Source organism: Magallana gigas, chromosome 8 (genome assembly GCF_963853765.1).
Source record: "Magallana gigas chromosome 8, xbMagGiga1.1, whole genome shotgun sequence".
NCBI classification, from domain to species: Eukaryota; Metazoa; Mollusca; class Bivalvia; order Ostreida; family Ostreidae; genus Magallana; species Magallana gigas.
The window spans coordinates 6,828,853-6,843,956 of record NC_088860.1 but is presented as its reverse complement, the minus strand read 5'-3'; the positions used below and the strand labels follow the sequence as shown (position 1 = coordinate 6,843,956).

General features: G+C 35.6%; 1 protein-coding gene across 1 annotated transcript; it reads right to left on the bottom strand.

Annotated features, from left to right (window-relative positions):
- Nucleotides 1-731: 731 nt before the first annotated feature.
- On the bottom strand, nucleotides 732-14,130 carry LOC136270918 (sucrase-isomaltase, intestinal-like). The gene is made up of 23 exons (XM_066069873.1): nucleotides 13,547-14,130; nucleotides 13,081-13,297; nucleotides 12,080-12,234; nucleotides 11,453-11,624; nucleotides 11,253-11,349; nucleotides 10,984-11,102; nucleotides 10,475-10,600; nucleotides 10,087-10,218; nucleotides 9,581-9,715; nucleotides 9,121-9,243; nucleotides 8,946-9,030; nucleotides 8,266-8,398; nucleotides 4,978-5,114; nucleotides 4,670-4,704; nucleotides 2,887-3,024; nucleotides 2,567-2,715; nucleotides 2,299-2,383; nucleotides 2,117-2,173; nucleotides 1,758-1,885; nucleotides 1,461-1,549; nucleotides 1,303-1,352; nucleotides 1,047-1,205; nucleotides 732-883 (listed from the first exon to the last, which is right to left on the bottom strand). Exons 1-23 carry the CDS (start codon nucleotides 13,849-13,851, stop codon nucleotides 815-817), a joined length of 2,895 nt encoding a protein of 964 aa, XP_065925945.1. The 5' UTR covers nucleotides 13,852-14,130; the 3' UTR covers nucleotides 732-814.
- Between the last annotated feature and the right edge of the window lie 974 nt (nucleotides 14,131-15,104).

Here is a 15,104-nt window from a genome sequence, read left to right as displayed (position 1 = left end):
GGGAGGGGCATATGGCGACAAACGATTCGAACGTACAACCCTTTGACTACAAATTTAGCTAAGCCATAATTTAGTATGAGTCAAAATATACTTGTGCACTCAATATCAATTTGATCTGCTTGGTACCAATATTATATTCTGTCCCAAGATATTTTGGATTCACGTTTGGCTTAATTGTTTGATATTTATAAATACCTCAGGATTCAAACGATGTTCATTCAAAAGTATGACTTTCCAAGATTTCTCAGTCAAAACGCCCCTGTTAGCTTATCAGGTTTCAATACAATGCTAAAAAATGTGATGTCTACGGAGATTTTGCATTGCAGCAAGCCCGGATGATAACGTTGAAATATTGCGCGATGTATTCCGACTGTATTCCGAATGGAGAAAAGATGTAAACATTCCCCATTATAAATCTCCGTAAGGAATCTGTTTTCGTTCCTGTGAATTTTTCCGAGTGAAAGATGATAATGTGTCAATGAAATTATCTTGGAAAATATCCCTTTCAACTATTTCAATTGCACTTCTTTCACAGGTAAGTGTATTTTTATTAAAAATCGTCCAAATGTGCAGCATAAATATCTTGGGACAGACTATAGTAACAAATATAAGTTGATTGTTATTTTCATCTTTATTCATAATTTGATTTTTCTGCATACATACATGAAACGAATACTACCTAAATTGTAGATAATATACTGAGGTAGCCTCACATTTACAACGCACATATATACAAAGAACCTACTTTATTTAAACATGCATTCCTTAAATTCTACTTGTTAAAAATATAAAAACATTACAAAAGTAATGGATATCAAAATGGGTTCCACGTTATAGTATGATTCTTGTTTACAGCCAAACTTATGTCGACGAACTGTAGAATCTGTAAATACAAATATATAGCTTTAACAACAATAAAAGAGGCGGATCTGAAATAGTTAAATGGAAAATAACTCATAATGGACGAATAAAAACAAATCAAAATATAATTTATTTCACTAAGATATATTAATTAACTTGTACATCGCTCATAATGACTGACTTACTTTTCTTTCCAGCCGGATATGACTGGTGTCCATCTTTATTCCGTCAATGTAGACTGAGGTCGGGAAGACGGAGAGACCTGAGATTTCCACGCTAGTGAAACTCAGATTTCCGGGAGGAGTGTATCCACCATGCATCACATTTATATCGAGTTGTCTCCCCTTTACAAATCAGAAAAATGTGAGTTTGACAAATTCTTTGTATTTTCAGTGAGTATAATTATGCTACAAATATTTTATGGAACAATTTTTAGCATACCTTCTGCAGGGTAAAGCGCAGCTCAAGATAGTTTTTCCTTGCGATAGAATCTGTAGAAATAGGAAAAGTAAAACCGATTATTCCAATAAAAGAATTGTTTACACCTGTGTAGCTTATTAAAAAAATACTGGACAAGGAGATTTATGTACATTATTTACCTATGCTTTCGCCATCGTCCATAAATAAAGACCCACTAGCGCTGTTACTCTCATCCAAGGCACACCACAGACCCATCGGATTCATACGACTAGAGTAAAAGTGGATTCTAATTACTCATTTTGGAAGTTCTTAGAATCCTACTTGTACGCATGTTGTTTATTTATGAATATTATGAATATTAATATTATCTTCATATCTTCATTTATATTATAACAATCGTAGAGTTATTGTATTTTCTCATTGTTATTCTAGCAGGAAAATGATTATTTTTTATTAGTTGACACATAATTGGATACCTATAATGAGTGGAGTTCCCTGGGTCTTGCATCGGGATAATTGATCCTCCCTTGGCGTGGAAATTCAGCACGTGGAGAGGCGCGTCCAGAGTGTAGTTCTGACCATTCCAAGAATTTACCTCATTGTCCTAGAAAATGAAATAAAAGAATACGAGGAATAATTAATTCAAATTGAATATAAATCATAATACCAACATAAAATAATACATGTATTACACAGGCAGATACTAGTGATTGTGTTTGCCAAGGGGATCCGAGGTTTTGACGATTTTACTTTTTTTTATTTTTGAATTTTCCTTCTTGCGCCTACCACTTCCAGACCTGATCTTAATACTTATAATACAATAAAGGATGTATACCCCATAGTAAGTGTACCATCTTCCTTTTGGAAAATACGCATCAACTGTTTTCTTGTTCTACAATAAATAAGAATTCATAATGAATTGTTATTTTATTTTTATTTCTGTAACAAAAATCCAACCTAATTAAAAACAAATAAATTAATACATCGAAAAAAGATTGAAAAAACATTTGTTCATACTTCTTCTAAAACGGGAGACACAAGAATGGAGGATCCGAACATGAACTGTTGGTCGATAGCCCACGTGTTGGGGTCTGTTGGAAACCTGCAATGTAAGGTTTCAAACGTGTAAATTTTAATCTTTATAAGATACTGATAAACATAAGAATGTTTAAGCATTCTGTTCCATTAGAATAAAAAATGGTTTATTAATTAGATACACAATCGACCCGAATGTTATTATTAATCAGATAATACTCATTGACCCACTCCCTATATATGTACATACTCAAACATTAGGGACCGTAGAACCATTTTCGCGTCCACGTGCGCCTCTTTGAAGCACGTGTACATGTACGGTAAGAACTTATATCGAAGCAGTAGATGGTTACGCACAATGCGGACAAAATCTGGGTCCCAAAACGCCGGGTCCTGGTCCTGAAGAATTATGATTTCCAAAAATTATCATTTTCAAGAATTACCATTTCCAAAAGTTATCATTTCCAAAAATTATCATTACATCATCATGTTTATATAATAAGTAGAATTACATTTTAACAGCTCTCTTTTAACATATTTAGTGGAAAATAAACTAATGTATGCTCTTACCGGTACAAAACTGCTGTTATGCGGGCTATAAATGCCGTTATGACTCCTTGCAAATGGATAGAAGGTCGCAAGTTGGTACCATCTTAGGCACATCTCACGCTGGTCAGCTCCGAAAAACCCGCAGATATCTGCTCCTACCTACATGTGGTGAGGTTATCATCAAAAGAAAAACCCACAGATATCTGTTTTTACCTACATATAGTGAGGTTATCAGAGTCAAAGAAAAACCCAGATATCTGCTCCTACCTACATGTAGTGATGTTATCAGAGTCAACGAAAAACCCAGATATCTGCTCCTACCTACATGTAGTGAGGTTATCAGAGTCAACGAAAAACCCAGATATCTGCTCCTACCTACATGTAGTGATGTTATCAGAGTCAACGAAAAACCCAGATATCTGTTTTTACCTACATGTAGTGAGGTTATCAGAGTCAACGAAAAACCCGCAGATATCTGCTCCTACCTACAGGTAGTGAGGTTATCAGAGTCAACGAAAAACCCACAGATATCTGCTCCTACCTACATGTAGTGAGGTTATCAGAGTCAAAGAAAAACCCACAGATATCTGTTTTTACCTACATATAGTGAGGTTATCAGAGTCAACGAAAAACCCACAGATATCTGTTTTTACCTACATATAGTGAGGTTATCAGAGTCAACGAAAAACCCACAGATATCTGCTCCTACCTACATATAGTGAGGTTATCAGAGTCAACGAAAAACCCACAGATATCTGCTCCTACCTACATGTAGTGATGTTATCAGAGTCAACGAAAAACCCAGATATCTGTTTTTACCTACATGAAGTGTGGTTATCAGAGTCAAAGAAAAACCCACAGATATCTGCTCCTACCTACATGAAGTGTGGTTATCAGAGTCAAAGAAAAACCCACAGATATCTGCTCCTACCTACATGTAGTGATGTTATCAGAGTCAAAGAAAAACCCACAGATATCTGCTCCTACCTACATGTAGTGAGGTTATCAGAGTCAAAGAAAAACCCACAGATATCTGCTCCTACCTACATGTAGTGATGTTATCAGAGTCAAAGAAAAACCCACAGATATCTGCTCCTACCTACATGTAGTGAGGTTATCAGAGTCAAAGAAAAACCCACAGATATCTGCTCCTACCTACATGTAGTGATGTTATCAGAGTCAAAGAAAAACCCACAGATATCTGCTCCTACCTACATGTAGTGATGTTATCAGAGTCAAAGAAAAACCCACAGATATCTGCTCCTACCTACATGAAGTGATGTTATCAGAGTCAAAGAAAAACCCACAGATATCTGCTCCTACCTACATGTAGTGATGTTATCAGAGTCAAAGAAAAACCCGCAGATATCTGCTCCTACCTACATGTAGTGATGTTATCAGAGTCAAAGAAAAACCCACAGATATCTGCTCCTACCTACATGTAGTGAGGTTATCATCAAAAGAAAAACCCACAGATATCTGCTCCTACCTACATGTAGTGATGTTATCAGAGTCAAAGAAAAACCCACAGATATCTGCTCCTACCTACATGTAGTGAGGTTATCATCAAAAGAAAAACCCACAGATATCTGCTCCTACCTACATGTAGTGAGGTTATCATCAAAAGAAAAACCCACAGATATCTGCTCCTACCTACATGTGGTGAGGTTATCATCAAAAGAAAATCCCACAGATATCTGCTCCTACCTACATGTAGTGAGGTTATCAGAGTCAAAGAAAAAAATGGTCAAGCCTGATGATCAATATAATTTATACATGTATGTTCATCAGCATTAATACGCACCATAGGAAAGCCAAACATTTGATATTCCAGCATCCCTGAAAGATAAAGAAATAATCAATTTAAAACGATGTACAATGCTTAAAGCAACAAGGTTATAAATAATGTGAATTGAAAGATAAGTTTATGTAAACAAAATGCTAAAAACTTATAGTTCAAATTAGTGCATGTCTTGCTAAATTGGGAGTGGGGGCAAGGGTGTTCAGCCATTCAGCACCGCTATTTCAGGTCCCCATGCATAGTATATCATCAAAAGCAGAAAACCCGTCCCTAAAATGGCCATAAATAAACATTTCCAGTCTTGTACTGACCCACAATGGAGTCGTGCATGTGACTCCACTGTCCGTCGTTGTCCCCCAGCCACGTGGAGGCGTACTGGGAGGTTCCGGCGAAGGAGGACCGAGTCACAATGAAGGGTCTCTTGTTAGGGTACAGCTTAGTCAGGGCTCTACAATCAGACAGGGACGCTCGGCATCACTGATAAAATAATAATCTAGACTGCAACATCCGGTATCATTGCTAATATCATGACATAGACAGCAACATTAGGTATCATTGCTAATATCATGATTTAGACAGCAACATTCGGTATCATTGCTAATATCATGATTTAGACGGCAACATTCGGTATCATTGCTTATATCATGATATAGATAGCAATATTCGTTATAATTGCTAATATCATGATATAGGCAGCAACATTCGGTATCATTGCTAATATCAGGTTATAGACAGCAACATCCGGTATCATTGCTAATATCATGATATAGACAGCAACATTCGGTATCATTGCTAATATCATGATATAGACAGCAACATCCGGTATCATTGCTAATATCATGATATAGACAGCAACATCCGGTATCATTGCTAATATCAGGATAAAGCGGCAACATTCGGTATCATTGCTAATATCAGGATATTGACAGCAACATTCGGTATCATTGCTAATATCAGGTTATAGACAGCAACATCCGGTATCATTGCTAATATCAGGATATAGACAGCAACATTCGGTATCATTGCTAATATCAGGTTATAGACAGTTACATTCGATATCATTGCTAATATCAGGTTATAGACAGCAACATCCGGTATCATTGCTAATATCATGATATAGACAGCAACATTCGGTATCATTGCTAGTATCATGATATAGACAGCAACATTTGGTATCATTGCTAATATCATGATATAGACAGCAACATTCGGTATCATTGCTAATATCATGATATAGACAGCAACATTCGGTATCATTGCTAATATCAGGTTAAAGACAGCAACATCCGGTATCATTGCTAATATCAGGATAAAGACAACAACATCCGGTATCATTGCTAATATCAGGATATAGACAGCAACATTCGGTATCATTGCTAATATCATGATATAGACAGCAACATCCGGTATCATTGCTTATACCAGGATATAGACAGCAACATTCGGTATCATTGCTCATATCATGATATAGACAGCAACATCCGGTATCATTGCTAATATCATGATATAGACAGCAATATCCGGTATCTTTGCTAATATCAGGATCTAGACAGCAACATTCGGTATCATTGCTAATATCAGGATATAGACAGCAACATTCGGTATCATTGCTAATATCATGATATAGACAGCAACATCTGGTATCATTGCTAGTATCATGATATTGACAGCAACATTTGGTATCATTGCTAATATCAGGATATAGACAGCAACATTCGGTATCATTGCTAATATCATGATAGAGAGCAACATTCGGTATCATTGCTTATATCATGATATAGACAGCAACATTCGGTATCATTGCTTATATCAGGTTATAGACAGCAACATCTGGTATCATTGCTTATATCATGATATAGACAGCAACATTTGGTATCATTGCTTATATCAGGTTATAGACAGCAACATTCGGTATCATTGCTAATATCATGATATAGACAGCAACATCCGGTATCAATGCTAATATCATGACATAGAGAGCAACATCCGGTATCATTGCTAATATCAGGATAAAGCGGCAACATTCGGTATCATTGCTAATATCAGGATATTGACAGCAACATTCGGTATCATTGCTAATATCAGGTTATAGACAGCAACATCCGGTATCATTGCTAATATCAGGATATAGACAGCAACATTCGGTATCATTGCTAATATCAGGTTATAGACAGTTACATTCGATATCATTGCTAATATCAGGTTATAGACAGCAACATTCGGTATCATTGCTAGTATCATGATATAGACAGCAACATTTGGTATCATTGCTAATATCATGATATAGACAGCAACATTCGGTATCATTGCTAATATCATGATATAGACAGCAACATTCGGTATCATTGCTAATATCAGGTTAAAGACAGCAACATCCGGTATCATTGCTAATATCAGGATAAAGACAACAACATCCGGTATCATTGCTAATATCAGGATATAGACAGCAACATTCGGTATCATTGCTAATATCATGATATAGACAGCAACATCCGGTATCATTGCTTATACCAGGATATAGACAGCAACATTCGGTATCATTGCTCATATCATGATATAGACAGCAACATCCGGTATCATTGCTAATATCATGATATAGACAGCAATATCCGGTATCTTTGCTAATATCAGGATCTAGACAGCAACATTCGGTATCATTGCTAATATCAGGATATAGACAGCAACATTCGGTATCATTGCTAATATCATGATATAGACAGCTACATCTGGTATCATTGCTAGTATCATGATATTGACAGCAACATTTGGTATCATTGCTAATATCATGATATAGACAGCAACATTCGGTATCATTGCTTATATCAGGTTATAGACAGCAACATCTGGTATCATTGCTAATATCATGATATAGACAGCAACATTTGGTATCATTGCTTATATCAGGTTATAGACAGCAACATTCGGTATCATTGCTAATATCATGATATAGACAGCAACATCCGGTATCATTGCTAATATCATGACATAGAGAGCAACATCCGGTATCATTGCTAATATCAGGATAAAGCGGCAACATTCGGTATCATTGCTAATATCAGGATATTGACAGCAACATTCGGTATCATTGCTAATATCAGGTTATAGACAGCAACATCCGGTATCATTGCTAATATCAGGATAAAGACAGCAACATCCGGTATCATTGCTAATATTATAATATAGACAGCAACACTTGAGTTCATTGCTAATATAGAATTCTCTGAACGGCAACATTAGAAATAATTGTTGATATACTTATCAAGACAGCAATAGATAGACAGCAACATTCGTAAACACTTGTGATATAAATATTTAAACAGCAACATTCGAAATTTCTGCCGATATAAATAGCTAAACAGCAACATTCGAAATTTCTACTTCATTGATTATCTAGACAGAACATTCGAAATCACTGATAATATAGGTATTGAAACAGCTACACACAAAATCATTGTTGATATATGATTATCTAGAGACCGAGAAATGTTTCAACATCACTGCTGATTTCATCATCTAGACTCTTCATTTTTTATGCTATGATATATCATAGTTGAATGAAGCAAACCAATATAGGTACATATTAATTAAGGTAGAAGTACCTGTAGGTAACCATGCTCTCACTATGCCCGTACATGCTGTGAACGTCGTAGTGTCTGCCCCATTTTTGCTGTGTGTCCATACACAAGGTCTTGTAATACAAACTTCCACCATCTTTCTCTCCGTCTTTTATTTCTAAAAGAAATATTTTTTATTTCAGAAGAAACAGTGGTAAAAATTGGTTGTGAAAAGGCTGTTATCAACATATGGAGGGAGGGGTGGATAAGTGGATGTGGTAGATTATTTGATGATATTTGGATTTGTTTTTATATATCGAGTCGTTTTATTTAAGGAATTATGAATCATTCTTTGAGTATGATAAGGTGATTAAATATGGTCCTGGGTGATCAAATCCAATAAAGCACAAAGGGCTTCATGATAGATTTGGTCACATCAACCGTATTTGATTACCTCATAATAGTCAAAGAATGATTCCTTATTACATGTACATATATTCATATAATTTTCAGCAATTGTACGATTAAGTATTAAAATAGTCACAGATGAATTGCATTGAGCAATACGTTGCACCACAATTCTTAGTGTTATTAAAGACAAAGACACTGGAAAATGTAAATATAATTGTGTAAACAATATTTATGCTACATGTGTATTTGAATACAATTTTTTACGTTCCGATAAAATAAAGCACAAAATAGACTTTTAAAATTGTATACAGTACTCGGAATAAACGGCGGGTTGTTCCAATCATTTCTCTGGCAACCATTCTCAGATCCTGGGATGAAGCTTGCAGGCTCGTCCATATCCTGAAAATGTGAAACAATTCAAATGAAGCGAAATACAAGTAAACATGGAGGCATTTAGAATAACGTAATGGTTTTGTACGTATTGCTTACTATCCATAGGCCGTCGGCCGGGATGGATTCGTTTTTCACAAAGAACTTTATCCAGCGGGCCCAGAAGTCCGTAATTTTGTTGACGTTTGTGAAGTCTGGGAAAACACTTTGACCAGGCCAAACCTAAAAATAAAACAGAAATGTATTTTCTATTTTAAATTCATTATTATATGGGTACTTTTTTCATCAATTATTACGTTTCTTATAAAATCCAATCAAAGATTTGTAAATGGAATAAAAATGTCTACATTTATAACGTGTAAAACGAAATCAAAATCCAGCAATCACCACTTCTCGGACTCTTCCGACAAGGGTATAAACAAGGGCTCCACCCAAAAGACCCAAGAAGTTACAACTGACAATCCAGAGTATATGACCACCCGTTAGTTAGAGATATGCAATAATAGTTAAACAAAGTGAAAATTTGTTTGATATTTTATAGAACACCTTAATACCCCACCTTTCCGATCAGGATATCTCCGGTAGCGTTTTTCACTAGTACATCGCTCTGGACTGCGTCATCATACATGCTATATCCGGGACTATTACTTCTGGCCCCAGCATACAGTGTTTTGTTGGCTCCAATACCGGAGTCCTAAAGCAGAGTATTTAATGTAAAATGAGCGGTGGAATCCTGAAGCAAAAAAAGAGCGGCATTAATACTGGAGTCCTGAATTGTAGTGTGATTTTGTATCAGTTGAGTATTTAATATATAAAATTACGGGCTCCAATATTGGAGTCATAAATAGCAGATAATTCAATCAGTATTTAGTATCTAGAATAAGTGGTTTCAATATTGAAGTAATTTAGCAGAGTGTTTGCATGGATTATCAGCTTCAATAACAGAGTCCTGAATCTTGTATTTTGTATCTACAATGAGCGGTTCCAATACCGGAATCCTGAAACAAAGTATCAATATTTCAAATTCGACTTTACTTTTCAGATTGATCTTTTTCTCAGACATACCACAATAACCACAAATTTCTTCCCCCTGTTATGGACCTGTTCCACAAATTGTGGTAGACCCGCAAAGGTGGTTTTGTCGTAGGTGAAATCAAACTTTTTGTACATGTAGTCAATGTCTCCCCACTGTGTGTCCTACAAAACATGCTCAAATACTATGCTACTGTGTTTACGGGATACAACATTACCTAAACAAACTTAAAAAAATTTTCGCTTTGTTTTTTTTTAAATTTATTATTCACCCTTTGATATTATATATATGTTAGAATTGACCAATTCAATCGATAGTTTCTTCTCCTACATCTAAACTTTACGTGCAATGCTAGTTTTCATGTACATGCGCTTTTGCTACAGCCTTTTCTATAATCCCTTTAGGATTGTTATCACTTACAAACGGTATTTCTGCCAGAATATTCCTCTCGTGAACTTTCTTCATTTCCGGTAAGTCTCGATATCCCCATCTACAGATGTGGAAACCAAGAGACCAATAGGGCGGCATAGGAGGGCGACCTATCGCCTGAAGGTTAAAAAAATTGAACTTATTTTAAGGTAAAATTGTTCAAAGGTATGGAGCAGAAATCAATTATCTGAATAAAAAAAACATTTATAATACCCATTTTGTTCAGCGAAGGAGGGTGTTTTAGTTTGTTTGTTTGATTTTTTTTTTTGGGGGGGGGAGGGGGGTAATGAAAATGTTCTGTCTATAATTTAAGTTTGATAGAATACCACAATGATTGTGATATTCATATTTTTATAAACTGATATATCCTCTTCAACTAAGTGGTTGTATTAATGTCAAATAAAGATTTCATACCGACCTTTTTCTCGGTTGTTAGTTTAAGAATTTTTTTTATTTCTAATGGTTACATTATTTCTATTGGCACCCCTTAATATGCTTGCCTGTATGTACTGCTGAAGGGCGTGGTTTGGGTTCTCCCCCAGGAAGACGTAGAAATCTAGAACCCCTCCTATTGTTCTGTAGGTAATGGCAGGGTACGGGGACGGCTGCAGGGTCACCTCTATAAATAGATTAACAATTAACTCGTCTTAAGAACTCATCTAACAATAATCTTCTTTATTAATTACATAAATTTCATTTATACCTTTAGCTTTGCTAGTTTTCTATAAAGAGTTGGTATTTTGCACATTTGTCTTAATTTTGCCATTACCCATTGCATTGCTGTTTTTGAGAAACACCATGTTTGCCCGTCCGTCTGATTCCAGATTCATATAAACAGGATGAACGCTGTAAAGATTCCACGGCTCCTGGAGAAAAAAGGGCTTAAGGTCATTCCTTTTCAACCTTCATACCGATATACGTTTTAATCAAACCAGATGACTATATACAGCAAAATACACATTTACTTACGTCATTCGGAGCAAAATCCCTCGAGAACATGCCCCACGTCTTCCAGTTCATGTCATGGCGGTAGCGCCTGTGGTTGTGTTCTCCAAACCCGTACACATTATCTGTGGGGAGGCGGGTGCTGATCTGCAGGAACTGGTCAGAGAACGTCAGTCCCGGCAAACTGCTGTCAAAGCTTCCAACACAAAACAACAACCAGGTCAGCCGTGTATAAATCATTGTACTTTTCATGATTATAATTGGATGTTGTTTTACGTCCACTTAAGGATGTTTTAAAAATTATGGAATACCTGTTATTTCAGTAATACTCTTGGGCATCAGTTTACGTGGATTTAGTGAAAATTAGTCTCAAGAAAAAGTAAAATCGTGGCCAATCAATCTTATTGAAATATCATGTTATTAAAAAATTGCACTTCAATGTTTTAAATTTATACTTCAACTCAACATAGAAACTCACGAACATTGGTATTCAAGGAATGAATATATAACGGACGATATTACAGTAAAAATCAAAGGTTGATTAAGAAGAAACAAGAAGATATTAAGATGTGACGATATAAGTTTCTGTTGTTGATGGACAATGTTATGAGTAAAACATAATTATGGATATGCCCAAAAAATTGAACATACATTACTGTGTTTGAGCTTTTCCTGGTAACTTTGATACCAAACGTCGGTTCTCTTACAAATTCTACTTTGTATTTCTTGTTTGTGGCGGGAGACGGTCGGTTTATTTTGAGCGCCTCGTCCGGAATCTCAAAGGCAGAGGAGTTGACTGGGCGAAACTATAATGTAAGTGGATATTAAGTATCACATATATTTTATCATTTATCCATAGAAAATAGCATAGCTTACTATATTAATGTGTTTTGTATTGTGTTGTATTTACTCATTAATGCCATCCATTTTTTGGGAGTTGATTTTAAATCAACTCTCCTATGCAGTCACGCGGACAAACCGAAAGTGAAACAGTGTTTGGACCTCAGCACAAATCATTGCTCCTGACAAGACTTAGTTCTTGAAAATAATTGATGAATTCGATGTAATGTATGCTAAAGCTTTGTTTTTCAAGGAAACTTATTTACAAATACCTTAAAAATAGTCAGATTTTGAATGGGACGAACAATTTAAATATTTTTTGTAGTCGTATGTATTCCTACGCCAGAGTTCAATATAGTCTCGTTCAACTCGACGCTCGGCTGTCTCCGTAAACCCTTGTCGGAGATTTACGGTGTCAGCCGAGCGTTTGCAATTGGTTGAACGAGACTAGAGTTCAATATTGCTTGGATCCATACAATTTTCGAGAAATATTTCTACCACTGATACATAGTTTGATTGAATTAATATCTTTAAATATTATTTAACATGATTCATATGGAGGTTTCTCGACATTCTAGTCGAAAAAGTTCAAAAATTCATATTATAAAAATATGCGTATTGTAATTCAAATTAGAAACTACGTATACATGTACTTGTCATGCAAAATAACATATCATTGATTTTAAAATAAATAAACATCGACAAAATCAACTCCCGCCAGTTCTTCAGTACTTTGATTTTTCTACAGAGTTTTACCACGTATGTTTGCATTCCTGTTACTTATCGAATGATAAACTCCCGTTTATTCTTACAAAGATCCTGAGAGCATTGTTCCCGTATTCATCTACGGAAACATCCACTTCTTTGTAGACAGGCCTATCATAGACGTTCATGGGACCTTTCCTCACTATCCGCGCCTCGGACAGGGATCCGGGACCGGCCTGGACGTTTCCCGGAAGTGAATATCCAACAGATTTCGTTAACACGCACCTTGGGGCTCTTTCATGAGAATGTTGGATCCATTTGCACCTTCACATTGTTGAGAGAGAAAATGTTATAATTTGATATATAAATGTATTTCATAAGCTGTAACCTTGAAAATATTTAAAAACTTGGTACATTGTTGCATGTTTTTTTTTCATAATGCATCTTAAGACATACATGCAGACAGATAGATAGAATAAATCATATTTAGTCATACGAATCATTTAATGCTGCTGTATACTTCTGTAAATTTTACAGGATTACTGTAAATATAATGGGATTGACGGAACTCACTGCCTTTGTCCGCATTGTTCCTGGTCAACACGCGACGGATCCCTCTGATTGGGAGGGTCACAATCCACCACGGCCTCCGTCCTAAACTCTGGCACGGGGCTGGGAACCTGGGGGGTAGAGGAGTCCACTTTCTGACCAGTGGCCGTGTCCGGCGATAGAGTAGACCGGGGCGATTCGTCGTCGTCGTCGTTCAACATTCGATTAAGAACCAATGCCGACATTACTATAGCGGCAGCAGACATCATGAACAGTATGCACATAAAACAAGTATGTCTGCCCGAGTTGGAGCGCCCGGTGGCCGCCATGTCTTTATATTTGTCCTCTAAATGATATGAAGGGAAATGTCATATACGACTCAGTGGGGCTAGTTTTACACCCTAATCCTGGCTCGTCTCTGTGTGATTGATTGAAATGTTTACTCAAGATTTACCCACTTCTTCCATTGACTTCTAGGAGATGGTGGAATTCTCAGCGGAAAATCATCAATACCGGTCATTTCTGTATTGTTTAACTGTAATTTCATACATATTGGTTCAAATTCTTTTCAACTCTAAACAATGGCCTGTAGTTGACATAAATATCTTGTTCTTTAAGGTAGCTTACTCCTCAGTGTTGTTGTATTAAGAATTTCGTTAGAAGTGCATCATTGAAATCTGTAGACAAAAGATACTTTAAATTACAAAGAAGAAGGGGGTGTTTATTCCTCCGAGTTTTGGCGCATTTAATATGACCTATAATGGCTATATGTAAATTCAGCCCGGTCGGCATTTGTTGCTAGTATTTTTAATAAAGCAAAATTATTTCATCAGATATTGTTTTCAATAAAGCACAATGATCAGATTAAATGGAGAAATTACGAAAATATTCTTTATGAAGCTGTGTACATTTTTTCGTTACCTTTTGCACTTGAAATTGACAATTTCGTTAATAGTTACAATCTGATTTAAAATAAAAGCTTTTTGAATATCATGAGTTTTATAAATTAATTAAGTCTGCAGAGAAACGTATTCTGCATTATCTTGACATAGTTAAACACTGATGTCAAATATTAGATAGAGGGCTTTAAAGGTAAAATCCTTGCAAATTTGGCTGAAAAAAATTCAGACTTTTTCGACATATTTACATGATTTTATGCTAAAGGTCTATCACACTTTCAAAATTTAATTTGTAGATGTTTCACAGAACCTATAGAACGTGTTCCAAACCTATCAAATTTTAAAAATGTGTAATATAAAATAAGTATATAAAAAGAAAAATATATTGAAATTTCATAAATTGCTTGAATTCTGCCATTTTCGTTAAAAGACCGCACGAAAAAAATTGTTCCCTTAAACATTGAATTCAATGAATGATGTTGTAATAATTTTTCTGTGCTGAGTAAATAAATGAACCATATTCCTTTTACATATATAATGTTCATGTGCGCAATAAAATCAAAATGTGATGAGAGAGATACCTTAAGTTTTTCTGGTTATATTGATAACATATTTCCATTTTAGTTACCGATTAGGATTACCTCTTTCCATATTTTTGGGAATAGTGAATCAAAACGAGGATA